This window comes from Heteronotia binoei, chromosome 13 (assembly GCF_032191835.1).
Source record: "Heteronotia binoei isolate CCM8104 ecotype False Entrance Well chromosome 13, APGP_CSIRO_Hbin_v1, whole genome shotgun sequence".
Taxonomy (NCBI): Eukaryota; Metazoa; Chordata; class Lepidosauria; order Squamata; family Gekkonidae; genus Heteronotia; species Heteronotia binoei.
This window is the reverse complement of record NC_083235.1, coordinates 57903970-57923602: the sequence shown is the minus strand read 5'-3', so window position 1 is coordinate 57923602 and position 19633 is coordinate 57903970. Positions and strand designations below refer to the sequence as shown.

The 19633-nt window shown below is 43.0% G+C and overlaps 1 protein-coding gene across 1 annotated transcript in view; it reads right to left on the bottom strand.

The window, feature by feature from the left end:
• Nucleotides 1-2612: 2612 nt before the first annotated feature.
• CEP131 (centrosomal protein 131) overlaps nt 2613-19633 on the bottom strand; it is a 53771-nt gene continuing 36750 nt past the window's right edge. The window contains exons 19-27 of the mRNA XM_060252839.1: nt 18579-18780; nt 17027-17134; nt 12059-12176; nt 11084-11158; nt 10860-11002; nt 7987-8164; nt 7167-7363; nt 4462-4522; nt 2613-2962 (exon numbers count right to left, since the gene is read on the bottom strand). Coding sequence (XP_060108822.1) covers nt 2888-2962; nt 4462-4522; nt 7167-7363; nt 7987-8164; nt 10860-11002; nt 11084-11158; nt 12059-12176; nt 17027-17134; nt 18579-18780 — 1157 coding nt within the window. The 3' untranslated portion in view covers nt 2613-2887. The remainder of the gene's footprint in view (nt 2963-4461; nt 4523-7166; nt 7364-7986; nt 8165-10859; nt 11003-11083; nt 11159-12058; nt 12177-17026; nt 17135-18578; nt 18781-19633) is intronic.

The window sequence follows — 19633 nt, the reverse complement described above, 5'->3', positions numbered from 1 at the left end:
AACAATAACAAATCAAAAACAACACAATTTAATAACATCTCATCTGAGTTAACATAAACTAAAGTTGATCTATCTCTTTGGAGATTAATTCATGTGTTACCATTCCACACTTCTTAATATATATATATGTATGTCTATTTATATTTTTTTTATTATTTTTTTCCGTAGAGGAATAATTAAGCTTAACAATACTATCTTCCCTAACACATTTTTAAAGTTTAATACCACAAGCATTCAATATTTCCTTCTTCTTCTATAACTTCATTATTCCTTCTACTCTCACCCCCCCCCCCCCCAAAAAAAAGCAATAAGATTAAATTCCAACAAAACATCTCAGTCCCTGGAGACCTCAAGAGTTAAGGTCTAGAAGAGATACTTCCCTCCTTCCACCTGGACTGAGTTAGCTATGGAGGGATATTACCCAATTGCTCGCGCCAGCTGACCCCACCCAACCATAAATTCCGAAAGAAAAGTCTTTAGATATAAATTATAAATTTCGTCAACTTTTCCATTTTCTTGTTGCTTTAGTTTCTTTTTAGATAGAATCCATATTTTGGAAGAAGCTTGTTTTTAGTTGTGCACATCTGCCTGGGCTGGAAACTCTTCTGCCCTTGAAGTTTGAATTTGTTTTTAATTGTCATTATTTGTGGACCTCTGGGAGCATTCCAAACTTTCATTGCCTGCTTGTTAAGGGGCATTTGAGATCTTTTTTGGATTTTTTTTGCATTAATAAAGTGCCTTTGCCTTATCTGTCGGAGTGGAGTGTGGACGGTTGAATGAGCCTTCTTGCAAGTGACCTATGCCTGAAGTCATACACCACCTCTTCCTGATCTCTTCTGCTTCTGTTAGGTCCCTACTGTTTTTGTCCTTTATCATGCACATCTTTACAAGAAACGTTCCCTTGATTTCTCCAATTTTCTTGAAAAGATCTCTTGTCTTTCCCATTCTGTTATTTTCCTCTATTGCTTTGCATTGTTCCTTCAGGAAGGCCTCCTTATCTCTCCTTGCTTTCTCTGAAAATCTGCATTCAGTTGGGTGAATTTTTCCTTTTCACCTTTGCCTTTCGCTTTTCTTGTTTCCTCAGCTATTTATAAAGCTTCATCAGACAGCCACTTTGCTTTCTTGCTTTTCTTTTTCTTTGGGATGGTGCTGATTGCTGCCTTATGTACAATGTCACAAACCCCCATCATAGTTCTTCAGGCACTCTATCAACTCTAGTTCCTTAAACCTATTCTTCACCTCCACTGTATATTCATAAGGGTTGTGATCAAGGTCAAACCTGAATGGTCTAATGGCTTCCCCAGCTTTCTTCAGTTTAAGCCTGAATTTTGCAATGAGTAGCTCATAATCTGAGCTGCAGTCAGACTCCAGGTCTTGTTTTTGCTGACCGTAAGGAGCTTCTCCATTTTTGACTGCAGAGTATGTAATCAATCTGATTTCTGTGTTGCCTATCAGGTGATGTCCATGTGTAGAGTCGCCTTTTAGGTTGTTGGAAGAGGGTGTTTGCTATGACCAGTTTGTTCTCTTGACAAAACTCTATTAGCCTTTGCCCGGCTTCATTTTGTTCTCCAAGCCCAAACTTGTCAGTTGTTCCGGTTACCTTTTGACTTCCTGCTTTGGCATTCCAATCTCCTATGATGAGGAGGACATCTTTTTTTGGTGTTAATTCTAGAAGGTGTTGTGGATCTTCATAGAACTGGTCCACTTCAGCCTTTTCCATGTCAGTGGTTGGGGCATAGACTTGGATTACTGTGATATTGAATATTTGCATCTGGTGCCCTTCCTTAAAACATCCCCCAAGATTCAAAAAGATTGGACTGGGGGCTCCGATTCTGTGAACCCCAAAAGGAGGTGCCCCTGTCCTTTATTTTTTCCAAATGGAGGGAAGGCATTTAAAAGACATGCAGTTCCTTTAAATGTTATTGAAGTTCAGTCGTGCTTGTCATACCCTTGCTCCTGGTTCCACTCCCAAAGTCCCCAGATATTTCTTGGGTCGGACCTGGCAACCCTACTGGGATCTGTCCTGAGCTGGTAACCAACACACAACGTAGTCAGTTTTGACAGAGCAACAATAATGGGTAGGAAAGGAGATGTAAGAAAAGGGGTGAGACTATAGGGCTCTGTGTCTTTTACAAGTTTTATAATTATTTTATTGTGTTTTTATAACATTCTGCTTCTATTGTAAGCTACCTGGAGTTCTGATGTGAGGAGACAGTTCCTTCTGATCCTAAATAGGGCTATCAACTCCTCTGCTCCTTCCAAGTATGAACAAACAACTATTTCAATAGGAATGTGTTGGTGGGGGGAATCTAAGATCACAGGGGGAAATGCTGCTGATTCCAGTGGGCCAAAATCATGAGTTCACTTCTTCCCCAGTAACAATGAGTATTGTGATCAACTCGTTGCGGGGATTTCTCAGATGCCGGTGCTCATGCCAAACATAATAGAATCCAAGATCTCAGACAACCAGTTCTCAGCAAATGAAGTATTAAGCTGGTGAAGCAAGGTCAGTGAGGTAACTAGTTGAGCATCCTCTGAGTGGGAGAAACTATTTACTCTAGAGAACACAGAGGCCCTGAGAGAGAAAAATAAATCACTGCTACACAACCATCTTACAAATCAGTTGGACTTTACTTTGAAAATACATCGATGAGAACTGGCATACTACCCAGGCTTCTTGTAGAAAGAGGTCAGATCTCAGGCACATGGAAAAGAACATGTTAAAAAAATAATAAAAAGAACAATAACCCCTCCTCATCTACATACAGGTTAGTGTTCATTTTATTTTGGACTCTTCTGGACCGCAACAGAAAATTCTGTTTTGCTGCATACGACTACTTGACTCGGTCCTTGCAGTGCTATAGTGGTGCTTGGGGACCTGCAGCTGCTACTTGGCTGCTAGCAGCTGCTTACGCTGTTGTTCCAAGAGGGCCTCTAGGTGGTCTGCCCTCTTCACGGCTGCCTGCAAAGACAAGAGAACCTAGTTAACAGAGAGTATCTCAGGGTTGAGGAGTGCGATGTGGAAATTTTGGAACAGGATGATCTGACATCTTTTAAGGACGGGGGTTATCAGGAGAAAGCACAAAATTACTAAAGATGATATAATGGAAAGCAACTTTTATTACACAATATTTCAAAAAAAATAATATTTCAAAATTATTCAGATTTAGAAAACTGTTGTAAAGGGAAAATAAATGGTTTGACTTTTCTCTAATTATTATTGATTTTAGTAGGAAAACAGAGACCAACATCCAGTTATTGTAAATTCAAATGAAGGGGAAAAATGAAATTGCAGAACAATATGGAAAAATAGTGAGTTGAAAAGGTATTATTCTCTTCTTGTATGCAGAATAAGGAAGAACACATTTTAATGCAGCCCAGTTAAGATCTGGCACATTTGTTATACTCAAAAATCTGTAGTGCAGTGGAGGCAAAGCAATATATATCTGAAATGAAATTACCCTAAAATTCAGCCGTTCAAGAATAAAATATTAAGTATCATTATACAAGTTATTAAACACCAAGAAATAGGGGATTAATTCACTGATTACTTTTCAAACCCATAATTAATCATTAGGAACTTTGTAGTGATTACAAAGATGATGGAAGTAAAATCCAGAAAGTGTGATACACAAAACATGGGTAATGGAAACCTGAGATACCATTAGGATGCTGAATCAACTCTCCATGAATGTAAGGAAAAAAGGAGCAAAATGCTGAAGGGTTTTAAAAGAACTGAAAAATATTTGTTAAATATTGGAATAATCAACAGGAGAAGACTAATGTAGAGTTTCTTTATAAAAATTACTATTACAGTGTAGAACCATATAGCTGAAATGGTGTCTTGCTGCTGTGACCCCTAAACGCGTGGGAGCGTCATGAGCCCAGTTACTCAGACCCTGCAATGTCTGGAAAAGATAGACGCTCTCACATCAGTCACATTGAGACAAGATATTTTGGGAATTTGCTAAACTACTGTGGATTTTTCGCATGCTAAGCAGAATATTTTACATGCTTCCTGTGAGAATCTTTGTGTTGCTATGAGTTAAGCTGAGACCTGAACCCTATATAATAAAGGCCGCTTGCTTTGCAAGCTAAGCATTTTCTCCTCAACACTGTGTTGTGTGGTTCATTCCAACGTTACAGCAACTTTGTGCAAGTATGATAATTATACTGATTTTTTTAAACCTTTAAAGGAACAAATACAAATTCTTTTTCAAGGTTCTGGTGATTTTTAGTCCCTAGCAGTACTCTGGCCCTGTAACAGCTGGTTCAGATATCTTTAAATTACACACTTTGGGTTGATGGTGTTGGTCTGATTTGTTTTCCTTTACAGCCCTGCAATGGGTAGCTTTCTTGGATTCCATGCATTCAAACCATTATTATTCACCCTGCTGGTTTTTTTCCTCTAGAATGAAGGTGATAAGGACAAAAGGGCTTGCAACCCACAGAGAAGCTCACCTCATACTGCTTTCGAAGGCTGTTCACAGTCTCCTCTTTCTTCACAATGGCTGTCTTAACTCTGCAGAGAAGATGAAAGGGGCTTAAAGCTTACAGCTACCCTGCTAGGAGGGAAGCAGCTGCTTCTGCAACAGCAATGTTAAGTCTCCTCTGCATCCCACTGCAGGTTCTCTCTACTACATTTCTAAATCACCCTTCTTCCAAAGGCAGCATATGAAAGTCTCTCTTCTTCCATGTTATCCTAAAACATGGAGATTAGGATAACTATATTTTAATGTATTTTTCTCCTAATGACAAACTATATGTATATTGCGTGTTAAAAGGTAAATTAGTTGGATGGGAAAACTGCTGAGATAGAAATTCCTTCCTTTTGAAGAAGAAGAAGAAGATGATATTGGATTTATATCCCGCCCTCCACTCCAAAGAGTCTCAGAGCGGCTCACAATCTCCTTTACCTTCCTCCCCCACAACAAACACCCTGTGAGGTGGGTGGGGCTGGAGAGGGCTCTCACAGCAGCTGCCCTTTCAAGGACAACCTCTGCCAGAGCTATGGCTGACCCAAGGCCATTCCAGCAGGTGCAAGTGGAGGAGTGGGGAATCAAACCCGGTTCTCCCAGATAAGAGTCTGCACACTTAACCACTACACCAAACTGGCTCTCCAGTTTGGCCCAGGTTTATAACAATAGCGTCATTAACAGACACTCTCACATTTTGACATACTACCATTTTGCTGCTTTCACATGCTCATGCTACTCAGATCAAAGGTTTGCTCAATTTGTTAATTTTACTATTCTGTCATTGGATCTTATATTTGTACCATTTTGCATTCTAAACGCCTGCCTACCAGATAATTTTACTATTCTGTCATTGGATCTTAAATCTGTACCACTTTGCATTCTGAGCCACTGCCTACCAGCTATGTGTGGCTCTGCTCACTGTGCCAGATTCCTCACCTGATGAAGTGTGCTTAGAGCACACGAAAGCTGACGTTCTGAATAAAACTAAGTTGGTCTTAAAGGTACAATTGACTCCTATTTTGTTCTACTACTTCAGACCAACACAGTTGCCTACTTGGATCTGACTCAAGAGAGCTTCATGGTAAAATGGAGGACTTGAATCTGGATCTCCCCAGTCCTAGTCCAGCATTCTAGGTTCTCAAATAGTATACAGGGAGCCTCCCATGGCCATCTAAATATTACTAGTCTCTCATCCTGTTTCATTTATTTATTTATTATTTTCGATTTATAGCCCGCCCTTTCCCAAATGGGCCCTGAGCGGGTAACAGTTAATAATACAACGTTAAAATCAAATATGTATAATAAAACAATATACAATCTAAAAACAATATAACTGTCTAAAAACAAACTTCAATTCTGCAGTTGATGGTTATCAGTTGCCTCCACTCAATCATAGGGGGAAAAAACCAAGCCAATGTAATGTTTATTCTTGCTCACGTAACTACTAGGCCACTGACAGCCACTTGAGATTCATACCCATTGTGTGTGTGGACCTGCACTTGGTGGCAGCTGCACAAACATTTCTAACTTGCTGCCTTGCATTCAAAAGGGAAAAAAAGTAGTATGGTGGCACATAAAGCCTGATGCTATGAAACGCAGGAGTTGCAAATAGTCACCTGACCGCAAACCAAATACAGACTGAGCACTAAACAGCATTTCAAGCAAACTGCCATGGATCTTGAGGTCCTAAGAATTAGTCCTTACTCAATGTGATAAGACAAAAGCAAAAATAGAAGCATCGTCTGTTATTGTTGTAATAAATTGTTCTTTACAACAACTATTCCACTTTTTGCAATTAAAACAACAAAATATATATCCAGCAATACAAACTGGGAGAGGGAGAAGAGAGAGGGTGACTTAAATGGAGACTAACTAATAAACAGCAAACCATTCTCAAGGCTATGTACATCCAGTAATTCCATATTTGTATCATACATATTTATATTTATTATAGAATTCAGTACTGAGAATCTGTTTTCAAATGCATATCCAGCCCTAGCACAATCACAGTAGCATCAACTGGAGTACACAGTGCCATAAAGTCAAATACCTGCTATGTTTGCACCTGCACACAGCTGCCAATTAGCCAATGCCAAAAGTTATGCTTTGCACATTTGGCAGATGTCGCTGGGAGGAGAACACACAGTGCAGTGCCATTTTCTCTGCAGCCAGGAGGAGATTGGATTTATATCCCGTCCTTCACTCGGAGTCTCAGACTGATTTACAATCTCCTAATCCTTCCCCAATCTCCTTGAGCAGACTTTGGAGGATGGTGGAAGACAGGAGGGCCTGGCGTGGCTTTGTCCATGGGGTCTCAAAGAGTCGGACCCGACTGTGCAACTGAACAACAACAACAATCCTTCCCTTCCCCACTACAGATACATGTGATGAGGTAGGTGAAGCTGAGAGAGCACTTTTGAGAACTGATCTTGAGAGAACAGTTCTGAGAGAACTGTGACTGACTCAACATCACACCAGCAGCTGCATGTGTTTATGTTTATGTGGAAGAATGGGAAATCAAACCCAGTCCTCACAGATTATTGTCTGCACTCCTAACCGCTACACCAAACTAGCTCTCTGGGGCAGGGAAAGGCATGGCCACTAAAAGGAGATAAGCCAATCAATGGCGCTAGCATCCTTCCGTACCAGATCGGAACTCTAGCACAGGAGGTGCAAACAAATTCTCACCTTTTATGCACCTCTTCCAGCTCTTCTTCTTTGTCCCGTGTCACTCTATCTAGTTCCAATCGTTGGCGGGCGCGAAGCTCAGCTATCTCTCCTTTGAGCCGTTTGTTTTCCTCTTCTGTGCCCACAAGCCGGTCAGCAAACTCCTGCCGGATAACCTCAGAGAGGCTGCTGCGTTCTTGAGCAAGCTGGTCCCTCACCTGTTAGAGTAAGCAGAAACAGTGGACTTGAGAGAAGGCAATGCACATTCTGTCACCCTCCAATTCCTAGCCATTTTCATCTTCATGCTCATCTAAGCCCAGAGGAAATCCCTACATTCAGCATTTCACTCCCAGACCAATTACTCACTAGCAGTTGCTCTGCCCCCACGCTTCAGCTTCCCTTGGATCAAGCAATCAGTTCCCCACCAGTTACTGTGCAGGCGCATTTTGACCTCTGGCTCCCTCCTATTTTCCTTGCAGTTTCCTGCTTTGGTTATTTTTGAGATCTGGAAACTGCGAGGGAGATTGGAGACAGCTGTGAGTCAAAATGCAGCCCCGCAGCAACTGGTGGAGAATCGATCGCTTGCTCCAAGGAAAGCAAAAGCCTGGGGGCAGAATGACTGCTAGTGAGGAATCAGTCCTACTGTGATCAGTAGTCCTAAGCTTTATCCAGAGACAAGAACTCATGCCCTCTAAACCATGCGCCACAGAACTGCTCACGGTCAGGCTTCTCTCCTCCCCTATTCTCACAAAGGCTTTGGAGAGAAGACCCAGTGGAAGAACTCACCTGAGCAGGAGAAAGCACTGGGAAGCCACTGCTCCTTTCTCTGTGATGCACTCACCTTGCGGATATCCTCTGCCTCCTGTTCCTTCTGCCGTAGCAGACCCCGCAGATGGACAATCTCGCCTTCTGCGTCTGACAGCCGCCCTTTCAGCTCATTGCAGCGCTCCTGGAGCTTGCGTTCTGACCGCTCCAGCTCCTGCAGTTCTGCTTCATACTTGTCTCGCACTCTCTTAATTCTGAAGAAAGGGAGAACTCAGTACTACACTGGCTCACACAAAGCCTGAGATCAACTCCCAGAGTTGTCAGAGGATTTTTTTTAAAAATTCAATTTTATGAATAGCAAAATTTGAGTCCAGTAGTGCTTTAAAGACCTACAAGATTTACAGGGTATGAGCTTTTGAGAGTCAAAGCTCCCTTTGTCAGACAAAGTATTGGACAAAGGGAGCTCTGACTCTCGAAAGCTTATACCCTGGAAATCTTGTCGGTCTTTAAGCTACTACTGGACTTGAATCTTACTCTTCTACTGCCAATCAACACTGTTACCTATCTGAAACCATTTTATGAATCTGGCAACTTAAGGAGGACACAGCATGCTCTGCAGCCTCAAAGATGCAGATAGCGCAGCTGCTTTGTGGCTAGGCTCAAATCCATGCCTGGGATATTGGTCAAGACACATTGTTGTGCCATGCCTTTAATGTTGAGTATATAATGAGGTATAAGAGGGAGAGGCTTCTCCTGTGACTGAATCCACAGCACAACTTGTATCCCCACACAGACTACAAACCACTTTCCTCCTCACTCCTGCCAGACAAGACTGCAACCAGATCTGCCACACTGCAATTCGATTCCCTGTAATGAGTTTGTCTACAATGGCAGTGAGTTCAAGAAGGTAATGCACAAAATTCACCACCCGCATAAGAAGTTGTAGTACAAACATTGTCAGAGGCATGAAAGAACTAGGTTTAGTAATCAAAGCATTAGACCAAAATCTAAAAGATTTATGGGCCACAATTCCCCAAACCTTTGAATGTAGGAGTAATGGGTTTCTTATACTTCATAGGATCCAAGCTCCAACCTAAACCTAGAAATATAGCATTTTAATTGTTACTGATAAATATGTGTTTTGTTTTCCTTGTCAGCATGTACTACATCATGTGTAAAGAAAACCTAGGTCTGAGAAAATCTCTCCAACCCCTCAAGTTTAAAAGTACGCAGAGTGAGTATCTGGGGAGACTACAGCATAACCCAGCTCTAGTAAATGCCTGAGGACATGAGTAAGTGAAGAGCCAAAGGAGGATGTCTGTGTGCTGGAGGCTGAGGACAAGAAGACACCTAAATGATGAAGGAACATTGGCAATACCATCTGCGGAGAAACACCATTTTGGGCCTGTGTTGATCTGGGAGTTGGCTGGAGGAGTCTCTCAAACTGGAGTCAGGTTTCAGCTAATCTCTTCCCTCTCTCCCCTCCCCTCCTGTCTGGAACCAGCAATTCTGGGGGGAGCCTCCTAGAGAGACAGGCCTGTCTCCCAGAATGCTGCAAGAGGTAGATTAGTTCCTGGGCGGGAACTGTATTTTATATTGGAGATTTTGGGAAGGAAAACAAACAGTTAAAGTTGACAGTTAGTTGAGATCAGTCTTGGAGTTCAGACAGACTCAGGAAGGTATGGTCAGGCTTGCAACAATCTAAGTGAAGTGCCTGCCCTGCATGATATCTAGTCAGGGCAGGTATTAGAACAGGGAGAGAAGGAGTGTTTTTTCCTACTGTGATTTGTTTCTTCTGTTCACTTTTTGAAATGCCTGTAAATAACTATATAATGTAAATAAATATTTTGTTTGTTATAATCTTGAGTCCCTCTGTGCCGCATAGTTCCCCTAACCACTTGGAACACTAGGAGTGGGTTGGGGAATCCCTTGGGTGGAAAAAAGTGGTGAAATTTCTGGTTGCCAACTCTCCAGGGGAACCCCAAAGTTCCATGGGAAGCCCTGAGCAGGGTTCCTAGTGAGTCCAGAGGGAGGTTAGGAGGCTGTCCCACCTAACTAGAGACAAGGACAGTGGTGGCAGCAAATACCCTGCAGCAGCAAAGTAGAATAGCACTTTCAGGTCAGTATACCGGAAAGGGATGGGCAGGGCTGGAGCCAGCTAGCAGACGCAGGACCGGTCTGCTACACCATCTGTAAAGTCAAGATGGTTACCTATCACAACAATCAGCTGATCAAGTATACTGACAGTGCAATCCTAAGGAGAATTACACCCTTTTAAGCCTATTTATGTCAATGGGTTTAGAATAGCGTAACTCTGATTAACACGTGGAATTCACTGCCACAGGAGGTGGTGGCGGCTGCAAGCACAGACAGCTTCAAGAGGGGACTGGATAAGCATATGGAGCAGAGGTCCATCAGTGGCTATTAGCCACAGCGTATTGTTGGAACTCTCTGGGGCAGTGATGCTCTGTATTCTTGGTGCTTTGGGGGACACAGTGGAAGGGCTTCTAGCCCCACTGTTGGATCTCCTGATGGCACTTGGGTTTTTTGGCCATTGTGTGACACAGAGTGTTGGACTGGATGGGCCGTTGGCCTGATCCAACATGGCTTCTCTTATGTTCCTATGATTAGGACAGTGCTGCAAAAGTCACCTGCAAAGCTATGGAGGAAACTCCAGCCTAGCAGAAGCCCCTGTCAACTCAAAGAGCCAAGAATGTTTAAGAGCCCGGGTACTCTCACTAGTGACTATATATGCAAGTATACTTGCATACATCTAACTACTTCTTACTAGGTGCAATGCAACCCTGGCAATAGGTTTACCACACAATTGCATACCATATGGAGAAACAGAACAGGTTATAAAAGGACTGAAAACAATGCAGGAAACATCTTGGGAGCAAAGTTGGAGCCTTTGCAACTACCTCTGGCCTTGACTTAACAGTATCTTACCGGTTCTCTGTGGCTCTTTCACACTCCTCCTTGGCAGATGACATGTCAGCCTCCAGCCGCTGGATGACTAACTCAATCTCTTTGTCCCTCTCTTTCCGTACTTCCTCCCTCAGCTCTCGTTCACGAGTGTGCAGCCAGGCCTCCTGAAGACAACAGTGAGAGACCTGATAAGTCCCATCCAAGCAAACAGGACTGTGACTGAAAGGTAATAGCTATGAAACTACCTCCTTCTTCAGGTAATTGGCTTCCCAGGCCTGCTTCTCTATCTCTAGCCGCACCTTCAGGGCCTGGACCTCTGCCTTGATGAAGGAAAAGAGAAGACAGTGAGTGGGAGAGGAAGGAGACAGAAACTGGTCCCAGTGTTTCCCTCCAATCCACAATATATTAAACCTGGCAGAGTCTCTATATTAACATCTTGTAGCAGAACATAAAGGGCATTTGGTTGCTGTGGTTACCAAACTGATGCTCAAGAAGGGCTAAAGAACAGTGTCCTTCCGCATAGGAAGGATAAAACAACAATAGGTAATATTCATTTTCTCCACAGCATTGTTCATGGATCTAAGCCAGGACAGCATTGGCCTTTAGCAACTGAAGCCCACAGCAGCAGAGGTCAGGCTGGAAACAGATAGTAGTTTTTTTGCAGGGATATGAGAGTGACAGTCCTCATCACTCTTTTCAGGCGCTACAAAACCTAGTATAACTAGAAATTATAATGGAACAATGAAATGAGTATAGAGTGCTTCCATCACAGCACCTCTTAAACACTATTTTTGTAAGCAGCCTCAGTTTCATTTTTGCAAGCTCATGTTCTATGCAGCATGTGGAGTCTATGACCACAGTGAACGATAAACATACAGAATGGTGTTGTGTTTAGTCCACCCACTGCCAAAATGATCATACCTTAAGCAGAATTGATTATGGGGGGAAAGGATTTTCTGGTGGCCTATATTATACAGAAGTCAACAGCTTAGAAAAAAGTAGCCCACTCCAACAGGGTAAGGACAGCAGAAATCTGTGTTACACAGTCTTTCTGCATAACAAGGAATTTCTTTGAGGTCTTTTGAGTAGCAAGAATTGCAGAATCAAAACCACAGAGCTCCAGTGTCAGAAACCAGAATGATCAAATGGTATAACACACACACAAAAATAACCGTCAAAAACCAGCAGACACTTCTGGGGTTCTCTAAGACAACACAGACCTGATGGCGTTGCTCCTGCTCTTCTCGCCCCTTCTCATATTCCTCCTTCAATGCTTTGGTGACAACAGAGCTGTTTTCTTCCAGCTGCTGTCGCAATTCCTCGAGCTCAGCTCTCTGCCTGTGGAGTAGAGATCAGTACTGTGAAACCAACAGTTATCAACAGTTGACAAGATAACCATGAGACAGATCAGATCTCACCCCTCTGAAGAAATGCGGAATCACAGAGTTTTAGTTTGTTCCTAGCTCATCACCCAACACAGGGCTAAAAGAAAGGGACAAGGTGGAAATACTATAGCCCAACAAAATTGGCCAATGTTTGCTAATATCTGCAAGAGATAAACAAAAGTAGAACTCAAGTGTCCTCCAGTTTGGCTATGATCCCAACTATAACTGGAACAAATTGCTCCTGTCTCAACTGGTACATTAACCACCAAGTTGCAGTTCGTGTTTACCAAACCAGTATGCTCTAGGCATAAGATCTACCTATATGAAATCACCAGGATATGCCATCTAGATATTAAAAGTCATAGCAGTATGCCAATAACACAAAACTCTACTTTGCCTCTTCAGTGGAGTGAGATGAGACAGTGAGTGTTCTGAACAGGGATCTGAGAGGTGAGAAATGGCTAAATTAGGGTCAATAAACTGAAGCTCAATCCAGACAAGACTGAGGGACTATCAGTTGATAACATAGCCAGCTGAGGAACAAGGAGTAAGCCTGTTCTAGATGACATTGTCCTAAGTGAGCATGTTGCAGCTGGAGGCTGCTACTACACGTTCAGCTGCAGATGGACATTCAGGCATCATCTGTTAATCATACCCCCTTTCGCCAGCTTTCATTGGTACACCAGTTTTGACACTTCACTGAAAATCAAGATCTTACCAGTTATCTATACTTTAAATTGCAACTAGGTTAATGGCCATAATGCACTCTGTGTGGGGCTGTCATTGAAGACAGTCTGGAAACACCAGCTGATCAAACATTAACTGGTATAATTGCTGGCTGGTATAGATTATGGAGGAATGCAAGACTTTTTTTAAGCAGGAACACAGCTCTGGCAGGTTTAGTGCCAGGAGGTGTGGCCTAATATGCAAATAAGTTCCTGCTGGGCTTTTTCTACCAAAAAAGTTCTATATGAAACAATAGTGGCCAGGGTGTGTGGCCTAATATGCAAGTTAGCTCACGCTGAGCTTTTTCTACAAAAAAAGCCCTGGAGGAATGTATCTTGTCAATCCTGAAAAAAAAAATACACTGCTGCCAATCCATTTCTAGATACAAAGCACTAGTTCTTCTTTTTGAAGTCTTGGAATTCGGGTATTTTTGTAAAAAAAAAAAAGTTGGATCCTATATGAGCCTGCCTAGCAGTTGAGATCTTCTTTAGAGAACCTGTTTTTGGTCAGCTTCTATTTGCTTCCTTACAATGTTTGCATTTACTGGGGGGAGGGGGGGCTGAAGTAAGGGTTGTCGTGTGATACCGACCCCAAGGAGACACTGACACCATAAGAATATAAGAGAAGACATGTTGGATCAGGCCAATGGCCCATCCAGTCCAACACTGTCACATAGTTGCCAAAGACCCTAGATGCCATCAGGAGTTCCACTAGTGGGGCCAGGACACTAGCAGTTCTCCCACAAGCACCAAGAATACAAAGCATCACTGCCCCAGACAGAAAGTTCCATCTATACCCTGTGGCTAATAGTCATTGATGGACCTCTGCTCTATATGTTTATCCAATTTCCTTTTGAAGCCATCTATGCATGTAGCTGCCACCACTTCCTATGGAAGTGAATTTCTATGTGTTAATCCCCCTTTGGGTGAAGTACTTCTTTTATCTATTCTAACCTGACTGCTCAGCAATTTCATTGAGTGTCCGCAAGTTCTTGTACTGTGAGAAAGGGAGAAAAGTACTTCTTTCTCTGCCTTCTCTATCCCATGCATAATCTTGTAAACCTCTATCATATTACCCCTCAGTCGATGTTTCTCCAAGCTAAAGAGCCCCAAGCATTTTAACTTTTCTTCATAGGGAAAGTGTTCCAACCCTTTAATCATTGTAGCCACCCTTTTCTGGACTTTTCTCAGTGCTACAGTATCTTTTTTAAGGTGTGGTGACCAGAATTGTACACAGTACTCCAAATGAGTCCGCACCATCAATTTATACAGGGGCATTACGATACTGGCTGATTTATTTTCAATTCCCTTCCTAATAATCTCCAGCATAACGTTGGCCTTTTTATTGCAATTATACACTCTCAACATTTTCAGTGAGTTATCTACCACAACTCCAAGATCTCTCTCTTGGTCAGTTTCCACCAGTTCACACCCCATCAATGTGTATTTATAGTTAGGACTTTTTGCCCCAATGTGCATTACTTTGCACTTGGCCACACTGAACCTCATTTGCCACGTTGACACCCACTCGCCCAGCCTCAACAGATCCCTTTGGAGTGCCTCACAATCCTCCCTGGTTCTCACTACCCTGAACTATTTAGTGTCATCCGCAAACTTAGCCACTTTGCTGCTTACTCCCAACTCTAAATCATTAATGAACAAGTTAAAAAGCATCAAACCCAGTACTGAGCCCTGTGGTACCCCACTGCTTACCACCCTCCACTGTGAAAACTGCCCATTTATACTCATTCTCTGTTTCCTATTAATTAGTCAGTTTTTGATTCACAAGAGGACTTGTCCTTTTATTCCATTACTATTGTGATTACTTAGGAGCCTCTGATGAGGAACTTTATAACAAGCTTTCTGTAAGTCAAGGTAAATAACATCTATTGGGTTCCCTTTATACACATATTTGTTCACCCCCTCAAAGAACTCTAACAGGTTAGTGAGACAAGTTCTTCCCTTACAGAACTCATGCTGAGTCTTCCTCAATGAGGAATTGAGTCTTCCTCAATGTTCATCAACACGCCTACTAATTCTCTCTTTAATAACAGTTTCCACCAACTTTCCTGGTATTGAAGTCAGACTGACTGGCCTGTAATTTCCCAGATCTCCTCTGGAACCCTTTTTAAAGATGGGGGTGAAATTAAGCTACCTTCCAGTCCTCAGGAACGGAGGCAGATTTTAATGAAAGATTACATATTTTTGCCCCAAAAAACCCCAGTACAACCACTTTTAACTTTAAAAGGGGTAACGTCTCTGAGATGGAGGCATGTGAAGAGGAAACTGAAAGGAAAGATTAAAAGGGTCAAAACCCTTGGGGAAGCTTGGAGACTATCTAAAACTACTATCCTAGAAGCTCAGATAAAATATATACTGCAGGTTAGGAAAGGCACAAATAGGTATAGAAAAAACTGCATGGTTAACAAAGTAATGGAAGCTGTAAAAGGTAAGAAGGATTCCTTTAAGAGGTGGAGAGTTAGTCTAAGTGAAGTTAATATAAAAGGGAACACAGGTTGAAGCAAATAGAATGCAGTTCTGTGACCAGGGAGAAAAAAAGGAGGAGCATATTGCAAAAAACATAATGAGCAACAATAAAAATTGCTTCAAATACATTAAAAGTAGGAAACCAGCCAGGGAGATAGTGGGACCCTTGGATGACCAAGGAGTAAAAGGATTACTGAAGGAGGATAGGAAAATGGCTGAGAAGCTGAATGCATTTTTTGCCTCCACTGTGGAAGATGAGAAGCACTTGCCCACTGCAGAACCTCTGATTTCAGGAGGGGTGTTGAAAGACCTGAGTCAGATTGAGGTGACAAGAGAGGAGGTCCTACAACAGACAATTTAAAAACTGATAAATCACCAGGCCCGGATGGCATACATCCAAGAGTTCTGAAAGAACTCAAAGGTGAACTTGTGAACTTATTTTATCTGAGCTTCTAGGATAGTAGTTTTAGATAGTCTCCAAGCTTCCCCAAGGGTTTTGACCCTTTTAATCTTTCCTTTCAGTTTCCTCTTCACATGCCTCCATCTCAGAGAAGTTACCCCTTTTAAAGTTAAAAGTGGTTGTACTGGGGTTTTTTTGGGCAACTCCCTATTTTTACAAATGGTGAAATCAACAACATTATAATCACCGTTCTCAAGTGGTACAATCACTTTTACATCTCTCACCAGGTCTTGGGTATTACTTAGGACCAAGTCCAGGATCGCCTCTCCCCTGGTAGGTTGTGTGACCATCTGCTCCATAGCACAGAGGTTGAGAGTGTCTAGAAACTCAATCTCTTTCTCCCAGCTTGAACACATATTGGCCCAATCAATGTTTGGGTAGTTAAAATCACCTATTATGACACAGTTTTTACGTCTAGCTGCTATCTTTAATTCTTTCATCATTTTATAATTATCCTCTATCTTTAGATCTACTGGGCGATAAACTCCCAGAGCTAAGCTTCCTTTTGGGCCCACTATTTCGACCCAAAGCATTTCAATAAGTGAATCTAATTCTCTTACTTTCTCAGTCTTACTGGACTGTACACCCTCTCTGACATAAGAGCTACCCCACCTCCAACCCTTCCTTCTCTATCCTTCCGATATAATTTATATCCGGGTATCACCGTGTCCCACTGATTCTCATCATCCAAGGTGGGTTCATCATCCTGGTAACGTAATACAGTACCCCTTCCCTTGACCACCACGGCAACTGAGTTTGAGCTACTGGCTGTGCCTTAGTCTAACCTCAAATAGCAGTGAACTTCCTTCAGCACCCAGTCAAGCATGCAAGCCCTCACTGGTCACGGGGACTCCTCTCTCCTCTTCACATCTCAGTCAGTAGGAGTGAGGCCAGCCAGTGGGTCCAGCTGGGATGGCCCACCATAGCTTTTTATTAATTTTATGCCAGATTCTATGTTACTAATTTCATTTTTCATAGTCCTATTATTTGTTACAAGCACTCTATCCTAATACAAACAAACAAATAGGACAAGAGTTGTTCATTATAATATTCTCTCATCAGTTTTGTACATTGAACTGCAACATGTGAGCAAACCCCACCAGATTTCAAACCGAGCAATAATTCCCCCACCTGGCTGCCTGCTGGTTAAGTCTCTCTTTTTCTTCAGCAACTTCATTGTAGAGTCGGCGCCGCTGTTGCTGCAAAGCTTGTTCCTCCTGCTCCAACTGCTTCTCATACCTGTGTAGAACGACACTTTCAGAGGGAGCCTTATCAAGGGAGATGTAAACATGACTTAGGCTACTGTCTAGCAGAAAGCAATGAGACCAATAGCTTCCTCTTTCAGAGAAGATGCAAAGGAGGTAACAAAAAGCCATTTTAAAAACCCAGCTGTGGAGCTAACCACAAAAGGAAGACAATAGATCTCACTCAGGAATGTTGTGGGAAGACAAGAAGCCTCACAGCAGATGGCATGCTGAGTGAAGATTCAAGATGAACAACAGAAGCAAGAGCAGCTGTGCATGCTATTTTCCAGAAAATGCCCACCGACATCTTCCTGTGTTCATCTACTGCCTTCCCATCTCACTGAACTCTTGTGTAGCACTACACAAGATCCTTGTTCAAATCCTTTGAAGGAGACTACCATACTACTGCTTCTAGGATTTTTTTACTGTTTCCAGAGCATATCTTTTCTCTCTCATGGCCTTTAACGGCCAGTGACACACATGGACAGTTTTCACTAAGGTAACCACTAAGGTAAGGTAAGAGCCCTGTGGTGCAGAGTGGTAAAGCTGCAGTACTGCAGTCAAAGCTCTCTGCTCACGACTTGAGTTCAATCCTGGCAGAAGCTCGGTTCAAGTAACTGGCTGGTTGACTCAGCCTTCCATCCTTCTGAGGTCGGTAAAATGAGTCCCCAGCTTGCTGGGGGGAAAGTGTAGATGACTGGGGAAGGCAATGGCAAACCACCCTGTAAAAAGTCTGCCGTGAATATGTCGTGATGCGACGTCACCCCAGAGTCGGAAACGACTGGTGCTTGCACAGGGGACTACCTTTACCTTTAAGGTAAGTTAAATACCTAATCCACACCCAGTCTTTTGAACCAGGCTAATAAACACACAAAGAGCCCCATGGCGCAGAGTGATAAAGCTGCAGTACTGCAGTCAAACTCTCTGCTAACGACCTGAGTTCGATCCCAGTGGGTTCAGGTAGCTGGCTCAAGGTTGACTCAGCCTTCCATCCTTCCGAGGTCGGTAAAATGAGTATCCAGCTTGCTGAGGGGAAAGAGTAGATGACTGGGGAAGGCAATGGCAAACCACCCCGTAAAAACGTCGTGATGCGATGTCGCCCCAGAGTCAGAAATGGCTGGTGTTTGCACAGGGGACTACCTTTACCTTTTTAATAAACACTAAGTGAAATGTTTGCAGGACTGTTGCCTCCTCCAGTGGCTCCTCATCAATCATTACACACACAATATCAAACAGCTTGCTTTCTGTCATCACCCTGGTTTCTGAGGTGCACACCTTTCCTGTGCTATCCCACTGCCATGCAAGATTCATCTTATTCTGTTCGCCTCCACACTGGATTGACTTGTCAGCTCCTCCTTCTCTGCACCATCGCAACTGCCCTTTCTCATTTTCCCATTCCTTCCTGATAATCTGCCAACCTTGCCCCTGGCCCTTCATACCGTTGCCTTGCCAGCTCTCTCTCTCGTTGCCCCTGTTCTTCCTTCTCATGCTCCAGCATCGTCTTCAGCTCCTCAGCTTGGCGTACAAAGCGCTGGGCTGCCCGCTCGTCTGACTGTAATAGCTCTGCCTCATGCAGTGCTTTCAGCTTTTTTATTTCCTGCTTATGCTTAGCAATAAGTTTCTGAATCTCTGGTTCCAGACCTGGAGGAAAAAACGAGGATGACAATCAGGAGATGATGATCAGGTATGCAAGTGTGAGTGAACCACTATCAGACAGTCCTCTCCCCTCACACTTACTCCATACCATCTTATTCCGCTATTTACCGAAACAGCCAACCTTTGCACCAAGTTCTCACAGATATATAGCAACTGGCAAGCTCTACCTGACTTGGAGAATGAAGGAAACTTGTGAACTCTAGATATGGATGAAGAGTTCTTGCATATCAAACCAAGTCTCAGGCTACCCCAATCTTGTCAGATCTCAGAAGCTAAGCAGGGTTGGCCTTGGCTGGTATCTGGAAGGGTGACCTCCAAGGAATATCAGGACTGTGACATAGAGACAGGCAATGGAAAACCACTTCTGAAATGTCTCCTACCTTAAAAACAAGTTTAGCTTTCTATCTAGTGGCGTATAAAGCTAGAAGAGCTAGAACTTCTACACGCCAGTTTGGTGTAGTGGTTAAGTGTGTGGATTCTAATCTGGGAGAACTGGTTTTGATTCTCCTCCAAATGCACCTGCTCAGTGACCTTGGTTAGCCACAAGTTCTCTCAGAGCTGTTCTCTCAAGAGCAGTTCTCAGAAGAGCTCTCTCAGCCTCACCTACCTCACAGGGTGTCTGTTGTGGGGAGGGATAGGGAAAGGAGACTGTAAGCTGCTCTGAGACTCCGAGTGAAGGACAGGCAATAAATCCAATCTCTTCTCTTCTTCTTCCGGCTACCAGACTATCTTAGGATCTCCTGGCTAAGCTGCACCCCCTGCCATCTAATTATTATTAACCAAGGCTCTTCTTGGTCATGAGCTTGTTTCCAAACAAAACACTATCATCAGTACTTCG